This window comes from Bos javanicus, chromosome 16 (genome assembly GCF_032452875.1).
Source record: "Bos javanicus breed banteng chromosome 16, ARS-OSU_banteng_1.0, whole genome shotgun sequence".
Lineage (NCBI taxonomy): Eukaryota > Metazoa > Chordata > Mammalia > Artiodactyla > Bovidae > Bos > Bos javanicus.
This window is the reverse complement of record NC_083883.1, coordinates 51,593,858-51,618,154: the sequence shown is the minus strand read 5'-3', so window position 1 is coordinate 51,618,154 and position 24,297 is coordinate 51,593,858. Positions and strand designations below refer to the sequence as shown.

General features: G+C 45.3%; 1 protein-coding gene across 2 annotated transcripts in view; it reads right to left on the bottom strand.

The window, feature by feature from the left end:
• The window catches only part of GNB1 (G protein subunit beta 1), a 79,161-nt gene that overhangs the window by 6,190 nt on the left and 48,674 nt on the right, over positions 1–24,297 (bottom strand). For both annotated transcript variants that reach the window (XM_061383057.1, XM_061383055.1), the window contains 5 exons: positions 15,653–15,755; positions 11,715–11,753; positions 10,072–10,178; positions 6,162–6,225; positions 4,931–5,093 (listed from right to left, as the gene is read on the bottom strand). In XM_061383057.1, coding sequence (XP_061239041.1) covers positions 4,931–5,093; positions 6,162–6,225; positions 10,072–10,178; positions 11,715–11,753; positions 15,653–15,709 — 430 coding nt within the window. In that variant the 5' untranslated portion in view covers positions 15,710–15,755. The remainder of the gene's footprint in view (positions 1–4,930; positions 5,094–6,161; positions 6,226–10,071; positions 10,179–11,714; positions 11,754–15,652; positions 15,756–24,297) is intronic.

Below are 24,297 nucleotides of genomic sequence, written 5' to 3'. Positions count from 1 at the left end.
ACTTCCTGGCACACTGCCACCCTCATACAAGCCAGTCTTCCAGGATCCAGTCCTGGAGCCTCCAGCACTACCCTGTCCGACTGGAGAGCACAGCCGACTGGAAAGAGCACTGTGCTTGTGTGCCCTTAACAAAATCCCTTCCCCTTGGGTGTATATGAATTTATGTGTACCTGTATGTGTGTGCCCTCACCAGAACCCTTCCTCATGGGGGTGTGTGTGTGTGTATGTGTGTGTGTGTGCGTGTTTGTGCATTGTGTGCACCCTAAGTAGAATCCCTTTCCCAAGAGTGTGGGTGTGTGCACGTGAGTGTGCCTGTGTGCCCTCAGCAGGACCTCTTCCCTGCAGTTTGTGTGTGCACATGTATCCCTGTGTGTGTCCTCAGCAGAAAGGTGGCTGGCCCAGGCACTGGTGCCTTTCCAGAGTCCCAGAGGGTCAGGGAAACAGACAAACATGGCACCGAGTGGGGGTGTGCAGGGCCTCTCTGAGACCCGAGTGGCAGCAGGACGGCCTGATGGAGGGACGAGCAGGCCACGGTCCAGAGGGAGGAGGCCTGGGATGAAGCAGGACGGGCCCTCTCTCCTCCTACAGCCCACCCTGCTGGCTCCTGTCACGGAAAAAGGAACCAACAGGCCAGGGGCCCCGGACAGCAAAGACAGCCAGCCCACAAACATGAAGCGCTCGCCACCGCAGGACGGCGGGCCATCACGGCCCCAAGGAAGTTCGGGCTAAACTCCTGACCAGGCGATCCCAGGAAGACACTCGTCTGCACTGGGATGGGAGGGTCAGGAAAGAAAAAGGCACTTTCAGGGCATTACTGATTTCTCAAACACATGATCTAATAATGCCTTTTTGCCAAAACAGCACTCACAAGGTTATTCTGTATGTAATGTAGTCTCAACAACAACAAACACTCAGTCTCAAGGCTGGATGCTCAGTCCCTGAGTAGTTTCCAGAGGGCACCTTGCACTCTGCAAGACAGACAACTTAGATGAGACATGTGAGGACAGAGCGCCGTCTGACAGGTGCTCCCTCGGCCCCGCAAGCGCTCCCACAGCCTGGGAGGCCAACTTGAAAGAAGGAATCTCGGCTTGCTCCAGGTGGGCCCCATATCTTATGGAAACAACAGCAACATGAAACTGCTCACAAGAGCCTCCTTCTTGAGGCTGTACAAGCTTGATGCCTGCCCCGACTCTGCAGACACCACCAAGCATGAGGGCCTGCTGAGAAGAGCACCCAGATGGGTTTTATTGCAACTGAGTTCTAAGATCCTTCAAGAAAATGTCCCAACCCTGGCTTAATGCTCAGGCCTGAGACGCCTGAATGAGGGGTACCAATGCCCTCAGATGAAGTTAGGAAGGACAGAGACGAGACAGACCACACATGCTCCAATCTACTGAGTCCACTGACCTTTCACACCCTCGCCCGACTAAAGGGAGGCTACGTGAAGCTCATCGAACATTAACCTTTACTGATCTGAAGCATCATGTCTGAAGTCACAAATACCCTTAAGATGTCGAATGTTTAAAACATACCACTCAGCTCTCAAGAAGTAAGAGTTCACAATGCATGAAGGAAACACAATTTCTAATGCTTTCTAATACTAGTTTTATTTTTTCTTTCAGCAAACAAAGTGTTAAAAAATTTAAAAGATTTAATTAAAAATGGAAGTCCATACACTGAACTGGATAATAAAAGATTGATAAACAGTAAGAACGTTTTTTAAGTGTTGTGAGTTCACTGACACTGTGAGCAAAGTGTCTTATGAAGGGTGCTCACTGGACAGAAGCCCCGTTCACAAGGATGGGGCAGGCAGGCTAGGCTGGGTTCCACCCCCAGGAGTAACCTTCCTATAACAACTATGAGCTCTGGACAAATATAAAGCAAACTCCTACAAACACTGGAAGCAGCAGACGACAAACTGCAGGGAAGCCTGCACTTGGAGGCACTGGGGGACCTTGCTTTTCAGGTGCTGTGCCTGCAGGCAGGTCCCCTCCTGCGACAGCCACAACCACGCAGCCACACCTCAGACAGCATATCTGTGGCCCAACTTCCTTGAGCAGCCAGTTAAGGGTTCTGGGCAACCACAGCCAGAAAGTGAAAGAAGAAAACCTAGAAAGGAGAAAGCCATACAAGGCCCTAAAAAATCACACACCGACTCCCCCACATCTGTCCAAAGCACACACAGGCAAGGCAGCTGAGCCCACACAGCATGGCTGCTGCCCACAGGACCACACGGCAGGATTCCAGGAGAGTAGTCTGCACAATACAACAGCCGCAAAAGCCCAGGATACAAGTCAAATCACTAGATGCACCAAGAAGCAGGAAAATGTCACCTACATTTGAGAGGAAGGAGCCACCAAGACCAACCTCAAGGGACTGACTGCTAGAACTGGCAGACAAGAATTCTAAAGGCAGCTCTTGGAACAGCTGACAAAGATCCTATGCTCATTATAAATTAAAAAAGACAGGAAATCTCAGCAGAGAAACGAGAACCATTTTTTAAAAAGCAAACAAATTGTAGAATTGAACAAGTAAACATCTGACTTAAATGGCTTGCTGGGTGGTCTTAACACCACCATGGAGGTGACAGAAGTCACATGCACTAGAGGACGGCTATGGAGAAGCGGGAGGTGTAATCTAAGAGATGACGTGAATGCACAGCAGAGAGCACCAAGCACAGAAAGTGGACCTCTAAAATTTCCCCAATTTAGTGAAAGACAGAAGTTTACCAAGTCAAGGTGTTGAAGCACAATAAACAAAGAAAATCACTCCAAGGCACATCAGTCAAACTGCTGAAAAATAAAGAAAAATCTTTAAAATGCTAAAAGAAAATAATACCAACCCCAATGAAATATATCAGCAAAAATATTCTTCAGGACTGAAGGATAGTCAGTATTTTCAGGTGAGGACAGACAGAATTCCTTGCTGAGATACAAACCAACTGTAAGAAGTGCTAAAGCAAGCCCCTCAGGCTGAAGGGCACCCAGGAGAAAGCGCATATCTACAGGAAAGAATGAGCACCAGAAATGGTACAGACTTGAGTAAATGTAAAAGACTATTCAATTTTCTTCAAATGGCTAAGCATGTTTAAAGGAAAAAGTGTAACAATATACTGGGGGCTTATAACACACAAGGATGCAAGACCTAAAAAAGAAAAGTTTCTAAAGGGTAAGGAAGGGCAGGAAATGGACATTTATGGCTACAAGACTCTTGCCTTTCACATAAATGGACACAACAAAATTGGCCGCACCTTAAGAATCGTTAATGTACGCTGTAATCCCTACATAACCCCTAAAATATAATTCAAAGAGGTAACCAAGAAGCCAACAGATACAACTATAAAATAGAATTCTAAACAATCAGGTAACCCAAAAGAAGGCGGGAAAGGAGAGGTCATCATAAACCCCAGTCCATCTGTAATGCAGGGAGCAGACACGGAGCTCACACTACTAGAGAGACAGAGACATGCAGAGTAGACAACGGACTGTGTTTATAAACCCAGTTACGCAGACGGAAGAAATACACCACGCAAACAGTCAGCCTAAGAAGGCTGGAATGGTTGCAAGAACATCAGATAAAGCCTACTTTCCAGCAGAGGTTCTGAGAGAGGAAGAGGGTCAGTTCTTAAGAATGACAGTCAGGAACATAACTGCTTCCACTGACATAAGTCAGAATACAAGAAGCAGAAATGCCCAGAATGAAGGGAGAAAGAGAGAAATCCACCCCACCTCAGCAACTTACAAAACTAAAGACACAGAAAATGTGAATAGCGTCAAAGTCCTGCTCTGACAAACACACTGAGAACTGCCCCACAGCCTGGCCTCCTGAGCACACGCAGCACGTCCTTGTCAGACCACCTGCTCCTCGGGAAGTGAGCCTCCACAAATGTAAAAACTCAACCAATACAGAACATTGTTTCTGAACATAACTGCATTTAATCAGAAACAACAGGTTATCAAAATGGTGCTAAACATATTTCCACTGAATGACAACATAGCTAAAGCCACACTTGGAGGGGAGTTTACAGCTTTAAAGGCTCAATTTGAAAAAGAAGGAAGGCCTAAGGTTCCACCTTAATAAGAAGCTAGAGTTAAGAAGGAAGCAACCCCAAAGCCAACAAAAGGCAGGAAATGACACAGAACAGAAATCAGTACAATACAGGCAGTGTATCTTTAAAAATTTAAGAATATACAATTAACCGGCCAGAATCAATTTAACAGACACAATGCCTGAATGATGTCAAAAGGACGCCAGTAACTATGATAATTCTCTGGTTGCATGTGAAATACATGAGCAGAGGGTGTAGTTGTGAATGAGGATACAGCAAGAGAAGTAAAATAACTGGGGTGAGACCTTCTTTTCCAGAAATGTTATGTCTTTTGTAATGAATAATAATTGTCACAGGTAAATTGAACTTAAAACAACCCACTATCTAACAGTTCCAGCAGGCTCCGTTCAGGAGACCTGGGCCTACAGGACTGTTCCACCCTGTGCAGCATGAGTGCTGGTCAGTAATCAGTCAGGGTGCGTGTGTGTGTGCACAAGTGGACACAGGTATGTGTAACATGCGTGTTTAGATTAGGAAACCCTTGTGGAAAAGTGCTCAAGATGGAAGATGGTTCAGAAGCAGAGAAGAGAATGAACTATGTCATGCTGATATGGAAAGAAGTGGGCCACCAGCTACTACACAGTGACCCAAGTACCCAGGATCCTTGAAAACCAGACACTATAGTGACTTAAACCCAAAGGCTTCCTACTGGTAAAAGTGTATCAAGGCCTGTCTTTGATTTCACTTTCAGAGTATCTCTGGCCATTACTGCAGCCAATCTCATAAAACAACTACTGAGAAGAGGCAAGTGTCCATAGAACGGAACTAATAATGCCTGGCCACAGCACACATGACTGTGACTTTATTGATGAGAATGTGTACCTGTGTGTCCAGCCAGCTCACGACTCACACGTACATTCCCTTCACGAGTTTTCAGATTGTAAATGGAGCAGATGTTATCCAGGCCTCCACAGGCCACGTAGTTCCCAGAAGGGGCATAAGCGCACGTCATGACCCACGAGGAGCGCAGAGGGATGGCATGGACCTGAAAGGCAGAACACACATGATGTGAGCGTGCGGCTCAGACACATCGCCTACCGACACTGGGATCCTGCTTCTTGTCTTCAACTGTCACTGCCCCAGAGGTGACATGGCAAGACACTGGCCAAAATTAGTTTGAAAATAATTTTTATGGGTAGCCAAATGAAGGAAAAATTTAATTAGAAATTCAGTGCTGCACAACAATTTAATGTAGAGTTTTTATTTTAATTGCTGCACTGCTTGGCTTTTAGGATCAGTTTCCTGACCAGGGATCAAACCCTGGCCTTTGGCAGTGAAAATGTGGAGTCATAACCACTGGCCCACCAGAGAATCCCAAATGCAGATTTATTACAGTCAGGCAGGCACTTCAGGAATACCAGCAAAGCCTCCAAATTGAAATTACATGTTAAGACGAAAACATTTCATTGGCCTATCAAAATGACTATAAAATTAATTCACAAACTCAAGTATTTTTAGTGAAGTAATCAAACTAGACATTACTATAATTAATCCTACAACACACCTCCCTGTGTTTGAGATTTAAGTACCGCAATCTTTTTATACACATTTGGTATTCTCCAGCAAAATACAACTGAATTTTGTCTGCTATACACATTTAGACCAACGACAATACTTTTTCCATTCAATATGGATTGAACAATCTTGGATTAAATTTTTTAAGTAATTTATACTTTAAAGTATAATATCTTTCAGGTTATTTCTTGTGAAAACTAGTCACTAATGGAAAACTATACTTCTGCATTTTTAAATAAAACATGAGATTTCCCATGAGCTAAAATTGGATTCCTGGCTCCTAGAAACATGGAGGAGGCCCTCCCTCCACCTGCTTTGTAGGGAAGACCAACCATGCCATAAGAGTTCAGCCTGGCAGCACAGGCCACACGTGCCAGCTATGTGACCAGGTTTCCATCTGGCCCAAACCAACTTTACTCTAAAAGTGACACCCCTGTGCTCCTCCGCCCTCTCCTTTACAAACTGTACGTAAGTGAACCCAGAGTTTAAACACCCGCCTTTGCCCGGGCTGGTCCAGGTCATGGTCTGCAGTGCCTACCTTGTTTGTGGTGTAGCTGTCCCAGATAATAAGTTTACCATCCTGCGAGGCACTGACTAGAAGCCTGGAGCAAAGAGACAAAAGCAAACTCGTCAGCAACACTGGAGCCTCCCCAAAGACAGCAAATGAAAACTAAATTCTCATGACAACTAACACATACTTCAATGGTACATTCCCTTGAGATAATCCCCAGCCAAGTTCTAATTGTTACACCAACTCTGAAAGCATGAGAAGAAAACACCCGCACAGGTAAGAGTGCAGGCCTGACGGTGCCTGTCTTCAGGTGCAGACCCAGCCGCAGCCCCTCAGCTATTCAGATAAGACACGCTGGTTGCCTAGAGCTGCTCTCTCGGGGTTTCTGGTCGCCATACACCAGATCTGAAGCCCACAGATCTTTCATGAGTCAAACGTGGTAGGAAATATTTAGTATATAATTTTATGCTCCATTCTGACACATAAAAATCATAAAGGACTAATAAGTTTTTAGATACTCAGAATTTATAACCCATTTCTCACCAAAATGGGAATCCAGGTCTCCTAGAACCATGAAGGAACTGCCTTCCCACCTGCCTTGAAAAGAGATGCCAATGTAAAGCACAGCTGTGCCTGGTCCCACAGAAGAGCCTAACGAACATTTTTTGTGCCAAGTTTCTTGCTCCTGTCAGCTGGGCTAAGCACAGACCCTGTGTGTTGAAGAGGTGCTTTGTCTGCATTTGCACAGAGGGACAGATGTTGCCAAAGGAAAGCATGACCAATAGGCAAAGGAACTGCAAACGCGAGTACTCCAGGAACCAGCCCCTCCTGTGGGGCTCTGCCCTACAGGTGACGCTGCTCCAGGACGGGTGAGAAGGTACCCATGGAGAGACCTGTCAGTGGGGTGGACACGGAGAAGGGTCTGTCATTTCAGAGACTGCATCAAAACACAGTCTCAACCATCTCAGACACAAGTGCATTTGGCTTCTTGACCTGCTCAAACCTGGAGGTACCATCACTTGAGTCAGTCTGACAACTGATCTTATGTTCTGATGCACAGACTCCTTCATGTGGAGTCTGGCAGGGAATACACATGTGTTCAGCTCTGCATGACAACACTAATTCCAGTGCAGGCTCCAACTCTATTATTTTGGAGATGCAATTTCTTAAAGCAAATCCCTGCCTTGAGGTGCAGTTATAAATACATCAGGCACTTGAAAGACCCTGTGTATCAGATCAAGGGTCACTTGGCGGCTCTATTACTTTCAGCCCCTCTAAGTACAGGTTGGCTGGAACATCAGAGCCAACGTAAAGAAGCTCATCCCCTGGGAAGGTCACCTCGACAAAGGTCTCCTCGTCAGAAAGCTTAATATCTGCTGACGTGCCCAGGGTTGTAAACTTTAAGCAGCCCTGATCCCCCAGAAGGTGAGAGAAGACACACCTCTTAATCCCCAAGAGGACTGCCATGAGGCCCTGGCTCCTTCTGTCTCCCACCTCCTCGGAGCACAGAGGCAGAGCCAGGAGAAGGCCGAAAGCCCCAGTCCGGGTCCCAAGGCCTCCCCTTCCTGCACACTCACAAGCCTGGATGGATTAGCAGTGTTTCCCTCTCAACTGTATCACTTTGGCAGATTTCAGAAAAGGGAGAAAAGGTTTAACATTAATTCACATGATTGAAAGAGACTCTCAAACATTATAAAAAGTAGACTTTATATATAAAAATTACAATACATTGATAAACATATTATACATGTAATACGTACTGACACAAACACACCCACACGCCTCACTGTGGGCATCTCCTATAGCTTTATCTCCCCCTGAAAAATTTCTAAATTTATTCACTTGTTTTTAAAGTATTTATTTATCTGGCTGTGCCAGGTCTTGGCTGTGGCACGAAGGATCTCCAGTCTTCATTGGGGCATGTGAACTCTTAGTTGTGGCATGTGGGATCTAGTTCCCTGACCAGGAATCAAATACAGGCCCCTGCACTGGGAACGTGGAGTCTTACCTACCGGACCACCAGGCAAGTCCCTCTTCTATAGTTTTAAAATACAACCAGCTAACTACTGTGATAGTCTGAGAATACCCATGAACCACACAAATATAATAAAATAACTGGTATTGCCAAATTATTATTATGACTCATTAACCCTGAGTCATGAAAAAAGTTGCATAATAAACTTTGATGTCTATGAAGATGCGATAAACAAAATGTACATCCAAAACATTAAAAAAAAAAAATTCTGATATTAAAGTAGAAAATTTTACTCTCCAAGAAACATGGCTATCTAGGGGGGAAAGTCTCCGAAGGGCTCTGGATAGCAGGAGTTCTCCTTGGTATCATTTTTTGTTTTCCTGGTTTATGATTATAAAACAGCCCTCATGTAAGGGCATTATACCAGTAATTGCCATTTGAAGAGCATCTGTAAAACACACGTCCATGTACCCTACACCGTCCAAGAAAGTGAACAGGCCAGGTGGTGCACAGCAGCCTTCCGGGTACTCTGCCTGACCCTGCTCCTTGGGGACCACGACCCTGAATTGGAGCTGCTGCTTCCTCACGTTTGCACCTTCCACCACCGGATTCCCAAGCACAGTTTGTGTTCGAACCAGAGGGCATGCAGAGCCTTGAGGATGTGGTCAGGACACCTGCATAATCTAGGGGTTCCCTGCCCCCTAAGCCCCTCTCTTCATCGTCACAGCTCTGGCCGCACACTTGCCATAGTTCTTTGAACACAGCTCTCAGTCACCTCTCAGGACACAAGTGACACATCACTGTCCATCCAACTTCCTGTCAAACCAGGACACTGATGTTCCCACAGATCAGGAAAGACCCCAAAGGTAAGACACTATATGATTACCATCTATTTTTTTAGAAAAGAGTCTAAGATGGATGGATTAGTAAGGGCAATTTTCCTTTTTTCCTCTTCTATTCTTTCTGATCATTGCCATCATTAACAGGATCTAAGTTAGCTCTCATTTGCATTTGGAATTATATGGGATACTGTACAGAACAAGCTAAAAATAGAATCTTTTGTTCTATAGCTGTGGACACACTAAAGCAGCCAATTTCACGAACAAAGGAAAAAAATACCAAGCAGAAAATTCCTGACAATTAAAACATGAAAAAAATGCAACTCAAAGAAAAGCATCTGATGCTCAAAGTATAACATGTTAGGTATCTGAAAAAACACATTACAGTTACAACATCACATGGCTTTTTCTTTAATTATTTGGGAGGAAAAGTGGAGAAAGATTCCCAGTACCCTCCAACAGGAAGATAGAAGGAGCTGGATGGATTTCATTTCGGCAATGCTGCAGGTGAAGGGAAACAGGGGACGAGGAAGGGGAAGGAGGCCCAGAGAGGAATGGTGAGTAGTCACTTAGAAAGAGGTGTGAACACAGGCAGAATTCAAGGAACAGAGGGATCGCTAGAGAAAAGGGGGTGGGGCGGGCAGGCCAGGGAGAGTCAGAGACAGCACCTCTCATGCACATGCTCTGTGCCCCAGTGCAGGCCCTCAGAACACACACGTCACTGTTTTAACTCTCCCAACACCGCATGGACTGGCTTCTGATCCCTGAACCAGGTCACCAAAACCAGGAGAGGATGTGGTCATGAGGCCATGAGAACAGGCTGGAAAGAAGAGCCATGGCACAGTGGGCAGGTCACCCTTCAAGATGGCACAGAGGGGACAGGTCAGCCCCCCGGTGACACAGAGGACAGGTACCCCCGATCCTGAGGTGGCACGGGCGCTGTGCCATGGAGCTGGGAAGACAAAGCTGAAGGGAGAGTGGTGACAGGGGAACGGCAGCGCGGCCAGCTGTCCTGCGTGCTACACGTCTGACAGCAGTGCCCAGTTTTTTCTTTACCAATCCCAGCCTGTGAGCTCCGGCCCCAACCATGAATGCCCACATGCCCGCGTGCCGGCCCACACACCTGGAGTCGGTGCCCCAGTGCATGGCATAGATCTTGGCCAAGTGTCCCCTCAGCGTCCTCCTGGTGCGCATCTGGATTCTTCCCACAGGGTCGATGTTGTTTGTGATCTTAAAAATAGAAGTTACCAAGAATTAACAGTACGGGAGGCACACCCTCCCCCTGCCCCCGCTGCTGAAGTCTCCTTCACGCCCACAATGCTCAGTGACGCCACCGCCCTGGATGGCTGTGCCTGCCTGGCTCCTGCCAGTTAGCCCGGCCTCGCTCCATTGTGAGGCCCCACGGCAGGCGCAGCAGCTTGGTGCTGGCCCAGAGCCTCCTGCCCCCATCAGCACACTAACTGGCCATCCAGGCCCAGCTCCTCCTGCCTCTGTCCGGCCCTCAAAGGCTGCTCTTCCTCCTAATTACAGTCTCCTCACCATCTAACAGGGCTCCAGGAACATAGACTGCTTGGTGCTGTGTGTGCTGAGCTGGACAAAAGTGGTCATCTCTCCTGCACTCTGGAGTTTAGGGCACAAAATTGCATGTGCACACGTACTGTTCACCCAGCACACAAGAGCCTGACGTTCATGACTCTGGATCAACAAACGGAGTAAGTGTGTCACCACAGTGGGCTTTAAAAAACATAGAGTCCAAAGTGCATCTGAGAATTCAAATGCAGGTGATCCCAGCAGTCTAACTTTAACTTATTGTTTAACCCCAATTAAACAATAGCTTCTAAAGCATTGAGATGATGTAAAAAATGTAATCATCCTCAACAGAAGGAGGAATATAATTTTTCTTTCACATTTCTGTTCAGTGTTTGAGACAAAAAAATTTTTTTTCAATAAGGTGAAATTCACCATCTGAAAATACATAATTTAGCAATATTTAGTATATTCACAACATTGTTCCACTGTCAGTGGTATCTGGTTCCAAACCATCTTCATCATCACCCCCAGAGGAAGCCCCTCATCCACTAAGCAGTCACTCCCTACAGCCTCCTCCTCAACCCTGGGCAAGCATGAATTTATTTTCTGTCTCTACAGGGTGACCTGTTCTGGACAGTTCATATACACAGAATCACACAACATGTGACCTCCTCTCACTGAGCACCCGTGTCTTGAGGTTCACCCTCCTATGGCTGAGTAAGTCCCACTGTGTGGACAGGCTGTGCCTGGCCCTGCTCTCATCCCCTGAGGGCACACAGCTGCTGGGAGCAGTGTTGCCAGGAGCATTCGTACACCGGCTGGTCTGAGCATCACCTCTAGTCTCTCTGGGTGTGTACCTAGGAGTGGAGCCATGGGTCATAACTCAGGTTTAAATCTCAGAGAATCTGCCAAACTGGACCTTAGAAACTAAAGTTCTAAGGCAGACCTAATTAGGGAGAGGAACTTCAAAACACCCATATTGAAACTGTAATAATATTTACAACTCTGACCTAAGAGGATATAATTACTTAAGGCTAGAGAGGTATTTACGTTTTATCTAAAACTCACCACAGCCTATGCCCAACACTGACAATGACCTGCCAATGAGACCCTTCAAACAGGGGCCCCACCGTCACTGTGCACAAAGTCAGAGCAGCTCCTTCCAGAGGCCCAGAGCAGGCCCCACAAGCATCAGCCTCTACAGCAAGTCAGTGACTCTGCATCAATGGTTCTTACCTGAGAGAGAGTCGCATCTGCACACGCCTTCCGAGCATCCTGGGAAATGACAAGGACAATGGGACATTAGTGCTGCTCCCAGAACAGGCTCCCCCAGACCCAGGCCGCAGTCTCAGTTAAAGTGAAAGTCGCTCAGTTGCGTCCAACTCTTTGTGACCCCATGGATATACAGTCCATGGAATTCTCCAGGCCAGAATGCTAGAATGGGTAGCAGTTCCTTTCTCCAAGGGGTCTTCCCAATCCAGGGATGGAACCCAGGTCTCCCGCGACGCAGGCCAATTCTTTACCAGCTGAGCCACCAGGGAAGCCCAGGAAATACTGAAGTGAGTAGCCTATCCCTTCCCCAGGGGATCTTCCTGACTCAGGATCAGGGTGTCCTGCACTGCAGGTAGATTCTTTACCAGCTGAGCTACACAAGGAAGCAATCTCAGAGCCTCTACTAAGAGCCTCCCCACCCTGCCTCGAGCCCAGGGCATGCTGGACACAGAACCAGCCACACACAGACACATCTCAGCCTGCAGATCACCCCCCCAACGCACAGCACCCCTGTGCCCTCACCCCTGCCCGCAGCCTCCAGCACCCCCCACAGCACTGCACCTGCGTCCTGAATTATGGGGCCCAAGAAACAATGTCTAGAAAGCACTGAATGGCCAGCCCAGGGAACCTCTCTTCTAGAATGTTAACTCAGGACTGTGTTTTCAAGCCAAACAATCACTGATGCTGACCTCTATGGAAAGGAGCAAAGGGTCTGGAGTCAAGGCAACCAAATCTCTGGCTGGTCACATCCTGCTGCTTGCTTTCTTATCTGTGAAATGACCTTGTGAAGTAGGCAAGAAATGTAATAAAAAGGGATGTTCCTCAAGCTAATAAAGACGTCCTTGTTGTTCTAAGCGATCCAAGCTGCTAAAAAATAAATCTGGAAATCTCAAATCTGGATATGACTTTTACAAACAGAAAGCCACACATTATGAAGGGAAATGAGACACTGGCTTTGAAAGGACTCTTGAGTGTAGGAGTGGGGCCTAAGAAGAAAATTCGGGTGTAGGAATAATTTTAAAGGAAACTGACAATTTCTCATGAAACTCTGCCATTGTGTAGCCATCTGCCCACCTGCGCTCATTGATACACATCTGAACGCTCATGTGAACACTCCTGAAGGCATCCAGGAGACCTTCTCCAGGGGCCAACAGCCTCACTGCTAATTATTTTAACTTCATGAAGCTGGTGGTAGTATTTACCAACCTAGAACATGGAGACATACTCAAAGAGATTGCTATTATAAATGTACCAAATAGCTAGATTCCAAATTCAACTTAAATTATCCTATTAGAAGCCTTTTTGCTCAGTTAATTTTGCCTATTTAATTACACAATTAAAACAGGAAAATTATTTAATTGAGTATTTCTGTACCAGCACCTACTCTGGTGTCAGGACCAGGCAGAGGGGAGATCCCAAGTTGCAGGTCTCCCACGTGTGGTTTTGTTATGGTCCCTATGCGCAGTATTCACTTCTGAATACCATTCTTACTGATGTTATATAAGGCTCTCAATTTTTTAAAATGATGAGTATTTAAGAAAAATTTTTGTCCATGTCATATGTGGCCTGTGGGATCTTAGTTCCCTGACCAGGGACTGAACCCAGACCACCGCAGTGAAAGCCTAGAGTCCTGACCACTAGACACCAGGGAAGGCCCTGGTTGGGACTCTTGACAAGAATTATTTTAAAGGAAAAAGCAAACCAAGGACATAAGCAGCTTTGCCCTGGTTAGTGTCCAGAGATTAAAATAGATTTTGTAATGTCCACAGCAGACTGTGATGACACAAGAGAACAGAGAAAAATCATTTTAGAAACTAAACACAGGACCCACAAGTGCTGGTGTAAAAGTCTGCAGCACTCCTCAGGACAGGCATCTGCACTGTGCAGAGAGTCTTCTCATAGGAGCCATCTCTGCAGCTGCTTGAGACTGACAGTGACTTTCAGCACTCTTCAGACTCAATTCCAACTAAATGGCCTGGGGCAATGTTCACAATGCCTTATTGTTTAGCCAAGGCTCCTGTCTGTCTGTGCTGAGGAAAATCACCACCCTGTCCCTCCACAGAGGAGAACACCCTGGCCAGCAGCCAGCCAGGCCGAATCTGGGTGGGTGTCCCACCAGCACAGGACAGCATGTGGTGAGGCCATCCACTTGGGCCACAGTGACTGCAGTGCCCACACATGCCACGCGGCCTGGGGTGCTCACTGGCAGGGTTAGCCCTGGAGCTCTCCTTCATCTGTCAGAAGCTCGCGTGTCTAAGATGCACCACGTTTCAGTCAGCATTCCTCACAGACACCACCACGGGTCAGATGAGACGGTGCCTTGGGGTCTTTCAGCTGAAATACCAATCTAAGAAGAGACCCTCCTAGCGTCATCCACCATCTCCCGTTGGACTCATTGTGTCTCCATTCTTTAACAAGTACGTGTTTCTTGGGCAAGCAGGAAAAAAGGTTTTCCTTAGTTCTAGTTTTCCATTCCCATTTGATGTACTGCCAATTCTGTTTTGTGCAAGTAAAAGAAACCAGCAGGGCTTCAAAGGCAGGGCTGTTCAGCTCTCTGGCTCTACCTGCGGACGATCCATGGGGAGGGGACGCCACGAAGATGCCAGAGGTGCACACTGAGGCAGTTTTGTGCTAGAGACACTGAATTGGCAAGACTCAGCACCAAGAGCGTAATGCAATAAACGTACTTATTAATTACATGTCAATATGGTAATCTTTTATATATCCTGGTTTAGATACAGTTGCTAAAAATTAATCCTACTGGTTTCCTAGTACAGTTTTCAAGTCCATACGTGGCTCACAGGACAGACCTGTCTCCTGTGAGGAGGGCTGCATGTGCTTCACAGAAATTGGGTTGAGATGCAACACTCACTTTCAACCCTTTTTTTTCCCCACAGTATTTGGAATTTTTTTAAACCTATACCATACAAACTTTATTTGCTACGAATAGACCTGAACCCACTATTTATGAACAACAACTTGTTGTTAGAAAAACAAAAGTTCTGATTTCTATATTCCAGAGTGTGGCTGGACGTATTAAACAAATCTTCTAAGTCTTCCTTATTCTTATTGAGCTATATTGTATCTTTTAAATGTTGAGATTGGAAATTCTTACAGTAGAAGGATCTCTTCTGTCTCCTCTTTGGTGCATATCTCAAATAATCCCCTTATCTTTTCTCAAGTTCAGTTAAGAACCTGGCTAAAATGACACTGGTCTTTCCTTCCAATTACCATCAGGCCCTTGGAGCATATAATTGGTGATTTAAAAGGAAATAATTAGGTTCCCCTTTGAAATACCCGTGGCTCTGCAGCATGCCTCTGCAAACCCACCCAGCAGACTGCATGGAGGGGTGGTGAGGAGGTGCTGGACAGCTCTGCAACTGTCCTTCTTTCCAACAGGCAGCTGGACGGGACCCAATCATTTTTATCTTCAAGTCAGCGTCTCTGTTCTAACAGCCAAAACCCTCCCTAGGGAGCACTCAACAAATCACCCACACCTAGAATACTTCCAGTGTTGTTGCCACTCGTGCTTCTAAACAAGTTTCCTGCCCTCAACTCAGGGGTCACAGTGGGGGAGCAGACACCACACTCTGTACGGTGACCAAAAGAAGGTCCAGAAGCCAATTCCCAAGGTTAAGAAAAAAGGCCCTGAAAGATGTCTGTAATTTCTATGGAAACATTCTAGGTATATTCAAGTAACAATATACTAGAAAAAAATCCTGAAAATAAGGTGCTAGGCCAAACATCTGGATCTATAGTTTCTACATCCTGGGCCAATTAAGATTCAATTTCAATCCAAAACAAGGAATAGCCATTCTGAAACCCATCTTTCCTTAAAACAGTAACATCACACCCAAAATCCAAATGATTAATGAAACGAAGCACACAGGCAGTTTACGTACTCTAATTTGGTTTTTAAGCTGTTCGGCCTCCTGCCGTAACTGGTCAAGTTCACTCATCTTCTAATCTTAGTGCTCTTCAAAGCCACCTCAAAGAATCTGAGATCTGAAAGAGAAAAACAAGTACCAAGAATGAATAAACAATGATTGAGTCATTTAATGAAGCTGGTGAGAAAAGAGAATTGAAATTTTGAGAGCTGTGGTTTCATTATAAGTCAGAGAACTTTTCTTTAGCCTTCATCAGAACATGTAAAATGCCCACAAGGGCTGGGTCAACAGAGTGTAACTACTGTTGTACATGAACCTCGAAAAAATGACAGTGTCCAGCAGACAGCGCAGAAGGCGGTGGTGGGCCGAAAGAGAGAAAGTCTGTCTAGAAGCAGTTTTCACAGAGGATCTGGACTTCACTATTAACTCAAGAACCTAAGGGTGATGTTTAGAACAGCTCTCATGTGAAAACTCAGGGCAGTTAGTTCAGGATGGGGCACAGCGGCCACCTGGCAACCTAGCACCTCAGAGGCATGTTGATGACCCTGAACCCATGACTGCCCAGAGGACACCAGCAAGTCACACAGCAAACCCAGAAGGACTCAGCTTGGTGTCCAGGCCTCTGATTCAGGACAACTTATTCTCCCACCAAAATGTGCTCTGGGATCCCAGGAGACTCAGAAGCATCACTGCAGCCCTTCCAGGCACAGGCCCAAGAGGGCTCAGTACAAGCAACCCTGTTGCCCACTCCTGCCCCAGCCCCACCCCTAGGCTCATGAGACACTATTCTTGAAATCACTGTCAAAATAAAATTATCTGTTAAACAAGAGATGTGTTTTCCTGGGGGAATGCCATAGTTGGGGGTTGCATTTCTGACCAAGAACATAGCTGTTAAGGCAATCCTAACTGTGACCAACGTATCACAAAGCCAAAGAAACAATCACAAACATCTTGTAATCACTTAAGAACACAATCAGCTCCCACCCGCAAGCACAGCATATTGCAAGGCCCTTAATTTCCTACGCAAATACAGGCGGGGAGATTCTTCCCTCCTAGATTTTGTGTGAAAGTCACAAGGTTATTATAATATAGACCAGATACTTAATTAACAGTGGTCCTTTATTTTCTTGAGACTGGAGCACATCTGGGGGAAATTATCTGGATGACCCAAGAAACACAGTTGTTAGTTCCCAATCTAGATAGACTTTAGACTTTCTTTTTCCTCACAAAAGCATTCAAAATAATTGTGATATGGTTTGTATTGATGTATATTTATTGAGAAAATAAGAATACTTTCCCCAGTAAAAAGCACCTTTGAAAAGCACGTTACATCCTGGTTGCTGCCCTCACCTGCCCCTGCAGCCCTGGTCTATTCACGGAACAAATCTCACTGGCTGCTGGGCACACCGCGCAGGAAGCACAGAAGGCCCTAGCACTGACCCTAAAAGGGGGTCCACACCACTGCCAGGAAAGGACTAATGGGTAGGGCCAGGACGTGGGGCTGAGGCATCTCGGTAGGACAGTCAAAGGCAGGGGAGGCAAGCCCAAGTGACGAGAGAGGCGTTGCTTCAAGCGGGTGCTGTAAGTTTCACTCTTGCAGACCGCCGGCACCTCCCTGGACAAGTGGAGCTCAGCTGAAGTTACCCTACACGATAACTGGGCTGATTCTTGTGTCTTCACATATACACTCAAAGGACTGCAGCTGATGAATATTAATGTGTGAAATAACAGGGCCAAGAGAACACGAAATCATTTTAAAATAGAAAGCTGTGCTGATGTGCCCCTGAGCTTCCAGACTGTGCTGCACACCCAACCCTCCTGAGCACATGCATCCACACGTGATCAGTTATTATCATAAGGACAGTCCGCTGAGTCGGGGGTAGTTTTGCCCCAGTAACACTCCCACCCCCATCAGTAAATAATTGTTCTTAGTCTGTGGATAAGCAACTTCCTTCAATCCTTCCAAAATCCACATGAAGAAAACAACTAACGTTATCATGAGGTACACTGAATTAAATGCTGAGCTTTAGTCAATAAACCATACATTCTGATCTTAATTTAAACACTAAAAAGCCGAGCTAGTTTTTAAGTAAGGAAAAAACCAATAAATTCCTAGGATCAAATTAAACAGGTCAAGACCCAAATTCTAGTATTAGGTGGAATAGCTCTTGAGATCTTAAAATTAAATATGTCTTTTAACTAGATGCTCTTTTTTACATATTATAAAAGAATATATACATGATAATCATCCAGATGTATTACTTCAAACTAGAGAAATTAATTTATTGAAAACTTAAGTATCTTTAAAATGACAAACTCCAATTCAGTTACCTCACAAAATTTCAGAAGCAGTAACAGTACTTGCTGACTTCAACATTCAGCCACAAGCAGAGAGAAGAAAACCAGATCTATTTCTTTCATCATTAAATTATTAATATTGCCTTTTTTTTTCCTACACTTGGCCTCCACTGAGGTCTTTTTGCTCCTTTTTTCCACCCCACCCTTCCCCCTAATATTGCCTTTTGATTAGAGCTCTGTTTCTGATCAGTGGCCACAGTTAAATCTCAAAAAAATTCGTATTTGTTAATATTTAAAGAAAAGGTGCTCAGTAGTGTCCCACTCTTTGCGATACTGTGGACTGCAGCCTGCCAGGCTCCTCTGTCCATGGGATTTTCCAGGCAAGAATACTGGAGTGGGTCGCCATTTCCTTCTCCAAGGGAATCTTCCCCACCCAGGGATAAAACCTAGGTCTCCAGCATTGCTGAAAGATTCTTTAACCAACTAAACGACCAGGCTACCACCAATAAAAATAAGAGTCCAAAAAGGTCCAAGATTTTTTATCTTACAGTCTGGTGAGAAAGAAAAACTACTGGCAGACATTTAAAACAAAATCCAACTATATTCTACATTCTGCATGTTGAAGAAGTTGTCTGTAGAGGGACTTTCCCTGATGAAGGGGTACCCGGGGGCCCTGGGGTTCACTCTGACCTGGCACCAACCAGGGCCTCCTCCTTCCCGGGCTAATGGATACCCAACTGGCCTCACAGGATGTGCATGAAAGGACTAGGCAGTCAGGGCTCCCCCAAAGAGAAGCCGGCTCCCCAAGGACAGCAAGGAGCACGCACAGCAAACTGACAGGAAGCAGAACAACTCTGAACTCCCACAAACTGAAAGTTCACCCCAAATGCTCTTCTGTGGAGACAGCAAATGCAATAAATGGGGTACAGGGATGTACATAAAGGATGAAACTTCTCCTTTTGTGTCTATAAAAAGACTACACATCTATGTTCATTTAAGTAAGCAATCTTTTTTCTACATACATGAGAAAATGTTAATGGTTATTTTTGGAGAAACACAGCAATAGTGGGCAGTTCTGATTTTTCACATTATCATATATATACGGATAAGGGAAAAATAAAAATTATATATATGTATATATGTAAGTTAACCCGTTATCTGGGCCTTGAACCAAGAAGCACTTACAATTTTTCCTCCATTTTTCAGTTAAAAAAAAAAAAAAAGCAAACTAGTTGATATTAACCTTTTACTGGATGAACTATTAAATACCACTAATAACAATAACAAAGACACCATAAAAACCCTGAAAAACACTCATTATATGTGAAATGAAAAACAAATGTGTGTGTAATAATTTTAGCTATTTTATGACCAAAACATAAGAACAGCATTTTTGTTAGAATTACTGGTCATATTTTTCTCTTTTTTCCAAAGGCTGGACATGCCTTTCAAATTCCTTTGATGACAAAGACGAATGAACACTAAAGGTTTCACTTACATGTGACGTCTCTGTTGCTCTCCTCACTGTCCTCAGTCCCCCAGAGCCTCCAGGAAGCCCACCATCAGTTACGTGGCCTAGGCTCTTTCTCTCCTTCAGGGCCAAAGTCACAACTAAGTACTGGCCACGCTGACTCAGCGCCCTGATCAGTCTAATCCACTAAGACAGGACCTGCTGAGAGCCTCACTTCTGTTCTTTGTGACCCACATCTGCCACTAGCTTTCACCTGTTTAGGAAACATTTTCCACAGAAATGTAACGTAAAAGTAAGTACTGTGAAATGATATGTCCAGCAGCGGCTTCGAGCAGCTTCACAGCCCAGCAAGAGCCCAGTCCTCTCCACTGTATCAAAGTATAATTTGGGTTTGGGTTCTGCACAGACAAGGAAGGTGACGTCCACCCACTCACTCTCCACTCTGGTCTTCGAGTGCCAGGGTGGAGAAGAGCACTAGCGAGACCACTGCAAAGGGCTCCGGAAGCCTTTCTGTGATCAGCCATCAGATCACGAAGTGCACCCTCCACCAAGCAGCCAAGAACAGGCAGGCTCAGCCCACTGAAGGGCAGGCAGCCAAGACACCAACCACCAGGGCCCCTGCTGCACTTAACTGCCTGGGGAAGCAGCAGCCCTGATGGTACCCTGTGCCCCGGGGGCAGGAGTCTGCTGACCTGTTTGGCCAAACAGGTTCCACACCTCACCTCCAAATAAAGCAGCATCGGGAGAGAGTAGTTCGCATGAGGCATTTAAACCAGTTTCACCAGCTTTTCTGTTTTTTTCCCTTCATTCCCAAATCCAAGTTAACCTCCGAAATTGAGGCAGCACAACTCCACAGGGCGAGGGACAGGGCACCCCCAGGCTTCTCCAGGGTGAGGGGTAGATGCTGACAGAGTTAAGAATAAAATGCTGGGTGTGAAATTAGATTTAAAAAAACTGAGGAGGGAAACGGGAGGGCATAGAAAAACACATCCAGCCAAACCTTGGTAATTGCTTTAGTTTGGTGATAGGAGGTCCTTATGCTATTTATTAACTTTTTCTATGTTTCAATTTTCCATTAGAATAGTTTCTTTTTAAATGTTAAGAGACCCTGAATCGATTTAAAATCCAAATGTACAGAAAAAACCAGGACAACCTGAATATGGTCTGGGTATCCGGTGACAAGGAGTCGCAGCTCTTCTGTTCGTTGTCACAATGAAGCTAAAACCCATAACTATAAGACGTGCTTCTTACTTCTGAGGGAAATGAGACTCTGATAGGAAGAAGGGAGGTTAAACAAAGCTAGGAGAGTTTTGTTCAAGCTTCAGATTTTAGGTAATATTCTTCTTTTAATCTACGTTTGAACATTCTCTTAGTAAATTTTTTAAAAAGTCATTATTTCTTGGTACTGTTTGACTGCAAGTATATATGAAATTTGTTATGTATCTTGTTTTAAAAATACAGACGCATAGGTATTCCTCAAGCAGATCGTATTGTATTTTGACATGGATTACGCTGCCATGTTAGCTGGCTGTTTGTGAGAGTCAGTCCCAGTAATGCCCAAATTTGTCTGAACAACTCAATGGTTGACCCTGGAGGCTTCTATGATTCAAAAGTGAGAAAAAGTTAAGTTTTGATGAAACATTCATTATCTTCTAAGAAGTAGCAGATATCAACATATTCAACACTTAGTAAGCCATTACTAGCTTTTATACAGGTAAAAGATGGTAATGGAGACTAAGATAGGAGATCCCATTACATCTAGAATTCTCATCTGGCTCCGGATTTAAAAAGCATCCAGCAAATTCTTACACATGTTCTTTGACACTGTGTTACATTTTCTTAGAATGCAATGACTTAGGACCTCCCTGGTGGTTCAGGGGATAGGAATATGCCTGCCAATGCAGGGGGCATGGGTTCCATCCCTGGTATGGGAAGATCCCACATGCCACAAGTCAGCTGAGCCCATGCACTGCAACGAGAGGCCAGCACATGACAGCAGCACAGAAAGCAGCCCCTGCTCCCCCTGACGACAAAAAGCCCACACAGTAATCAAGACTTGAGCAGCCAAAAATAAGATAATCAATGAAAAAAGTTTTTTAAATGCAATGATTTAAATAGTCTGCCCCCAGCATCTAAGCTATCTCATGAGATTTTCCTGTTTCTCAATTTTCTGATGCAAATTTTATTTATTTTTTAGCCAAACCACACAGCAGATATGTGGGATCTTAGTTCCCTGATCAGGGATCAAATCCACAAACCTTGCATTAGAAGTGCAGGGTCTTAACTGCTGGACTGCCAGGGAAGTCCCCTAAATACAAGTTTTTAAAGAAAAAGCACAGCCCCCACTTAGTGTTTACTGCTAGACAATGCATACAGGGGAGACTTGCTTCCCACATTCTACATTTAAGACAATGCAGCATAGCCTCCTTCTCAATCTACTATCTAAGGCCAATTTAAGCATATTCCCTGAAGCATTAGTACAATGTAAAAATGTAACCATTCTCACCAGAAATCAATTGATACAATGATGGTATATTAGTTCTGTAAACAGGAAAAAGAAAAAGAAAAAAAAAGATACAAGATAGACTCTATAGGGAAAGTGAATTTACCTATTAGAGCTACAAAGATCTGATTGGCTCCAGGTCCCCACCTTATGTTCTCTAAGCAGGAAGAGGAGTCTTACTTAATGTGTGCTGAATCACTTCAGTCCTGTCCGACTCTTTGCGACCCCATGAACCGCAGCTCATCAGGCTCCTCTGTCCATGGGATTCTCCACGCAAGAATACTGGAGTGGGTTGCCATGCCCTCCTCCAGGGTATCTTCCTGACCCAGGGATTGAAACCACATCTCTTATGTCTCTCGTGTTGGCAAGCAGGTTCTTTACCACTAGCGCCACCTAGGAAGCCCCTTCAGTTTACTACCTTTTGAAAATAAATGTTCTTATACTTTCAAATCATAATAAAACATACACAGATAAATTCACAAAGTCACTGACAGCCAAAAGCCACTTCCACACAAACTGAATTTCTGCAAACCTGTGTATCAACTTAAGAAATCCATGCATACCCAGACATCAGGGCAGAAGAAAAGCCCCTGGTACCATGCAGGCATCTGGTCTGCTGACTGTAAGTGGCTCCTACACCTTCCAGAACACTCTTCCCTGGTTTCCCAAGACCCGGCACCAGTCCTTGAGTGAGAGGGACCATCACAGGGCTAAAAGCACCCAGAGGGGCTTATTGTCTAACAAAAGCTAACCACACACCAGGAACTCCCCAGCACTCCAGTGGTTAGGACTTGGCACTTGGCTTGTCAGGCTCATGTCTGCTCCTTGGCTGGGGAACTAAAATCCCACAAGCTGCACAAACCAAAATAGTTTCTTTAAAAAACCAACCATGTACCTGGAGACAGTAGGAAAGTACTCTGGCTCCATGGACAGACTGCAGAGCACACAGAAAGTAAAAAAGTACCTTTTGTAAGGCTGTTCCATCCTCCCTACACAGAAATGGTATCAAGTACTGCCGATTCCCTATTTTATTTACTAAAGCCCATTTCTCAGAAGGCACTATCTAGTTTTACCACCATACAGAAGGTAATTATGGCTGCTATGCAATGTCACATTTGGAAATAGTAATTTTTCTATCTTCAAAATAGTAAAATGCGAATAAAGAATTTATATTTCATAACAAAACATCCGATAAGCATGTTATAGAAAGTTTTTAAAAAGTTGCAAACATACTGCTATTATACTGAATAATTTAAAACTCAGATTTATTTAATCTAGCACATGAATACTATTTTGTGCCTGTTAAGAAAATTCTTACACCAGAAAGGAACATGCATCTCAGTCCACCTTGCATTTATAGGTACCAAAGCACTGGAGCAGACCTAGGAGACCCCAGAGCCCTGGCAGCACTGCACAGTGGGAGCCGAGGAGCCCAAGCAGGCAGGGCTTCAGGGTGCGGTGGGCGCGTTCCAAAAGGGGAGAGCCCACCTGCTGCCCAGAAACCACCTTTGCAAGCTGTCGACCCCACAACCTGTGCATCCAGGAAGCCTCTGCAGCTTCCAAATGCTCAGTGGCGGATGGGGAGACTCCCCCTCTCCAGTACTCAGGTCTCCCCAGCCTCCCTGTGAGAGTCAGGAAGTTCTGCTCTAATGATTTCAGAGCCAAATTTAATACACAATGGACGCCATCTAAGATGCCCGCACCCGGAAGGAAGAAAGGGCTAAATGGGAAAGGTAGTCAGACTGGAAGTCAGTCGCACGCGACAGAGGCCCCTCTGAGGGGCTGCACCCTCACGCTGGGGGAAGACTGCTCTCCACAGGCCACGTGCACACCACTGTGCAGAGAATCTCTGTCTTTACACTCCCTTCCAGCAACTACAATGGACTCCACTGGGTGTCCCACGTGTCTTAGCAGGCCTTGCTGGTGGAGGCAGTGTGGCTGCATGTGGCAGGGGTTGCACATCCATCCCCCAGGCCTGACACTTGTCAGCAGGTGTAACCCCTCTGCGTCTGGCTTTTGGTCTGAAAATGGAGACAGAAACAATCCCTACCTCATAGGCCACAAGGACTCAATGAGGATCCACAAAAGGTCCTTAACACCTGACTGAACCACAGCAAAGTCTCACTAAATAGAACTTGTTACAAAAGCAGTTAACAGGATTTTCCACCTGAAATGATTTAGTAACAGAAAACCACCTCTTCCTTCACCTGCCACACTTCCTACCCAGCCAGTGAAACAGGTCTCTACAGAGGTGGAACTATGCATAACAGTGGCTGCCAGGGTAACTAACCAGGGACTCAATCAGATTGAGGCGGGGCAGCTCATATGCTAACTGTTCCTTCAGTTTAAAATATCTTTATTGAAAGTAAGTAACACAACAAAACAGAT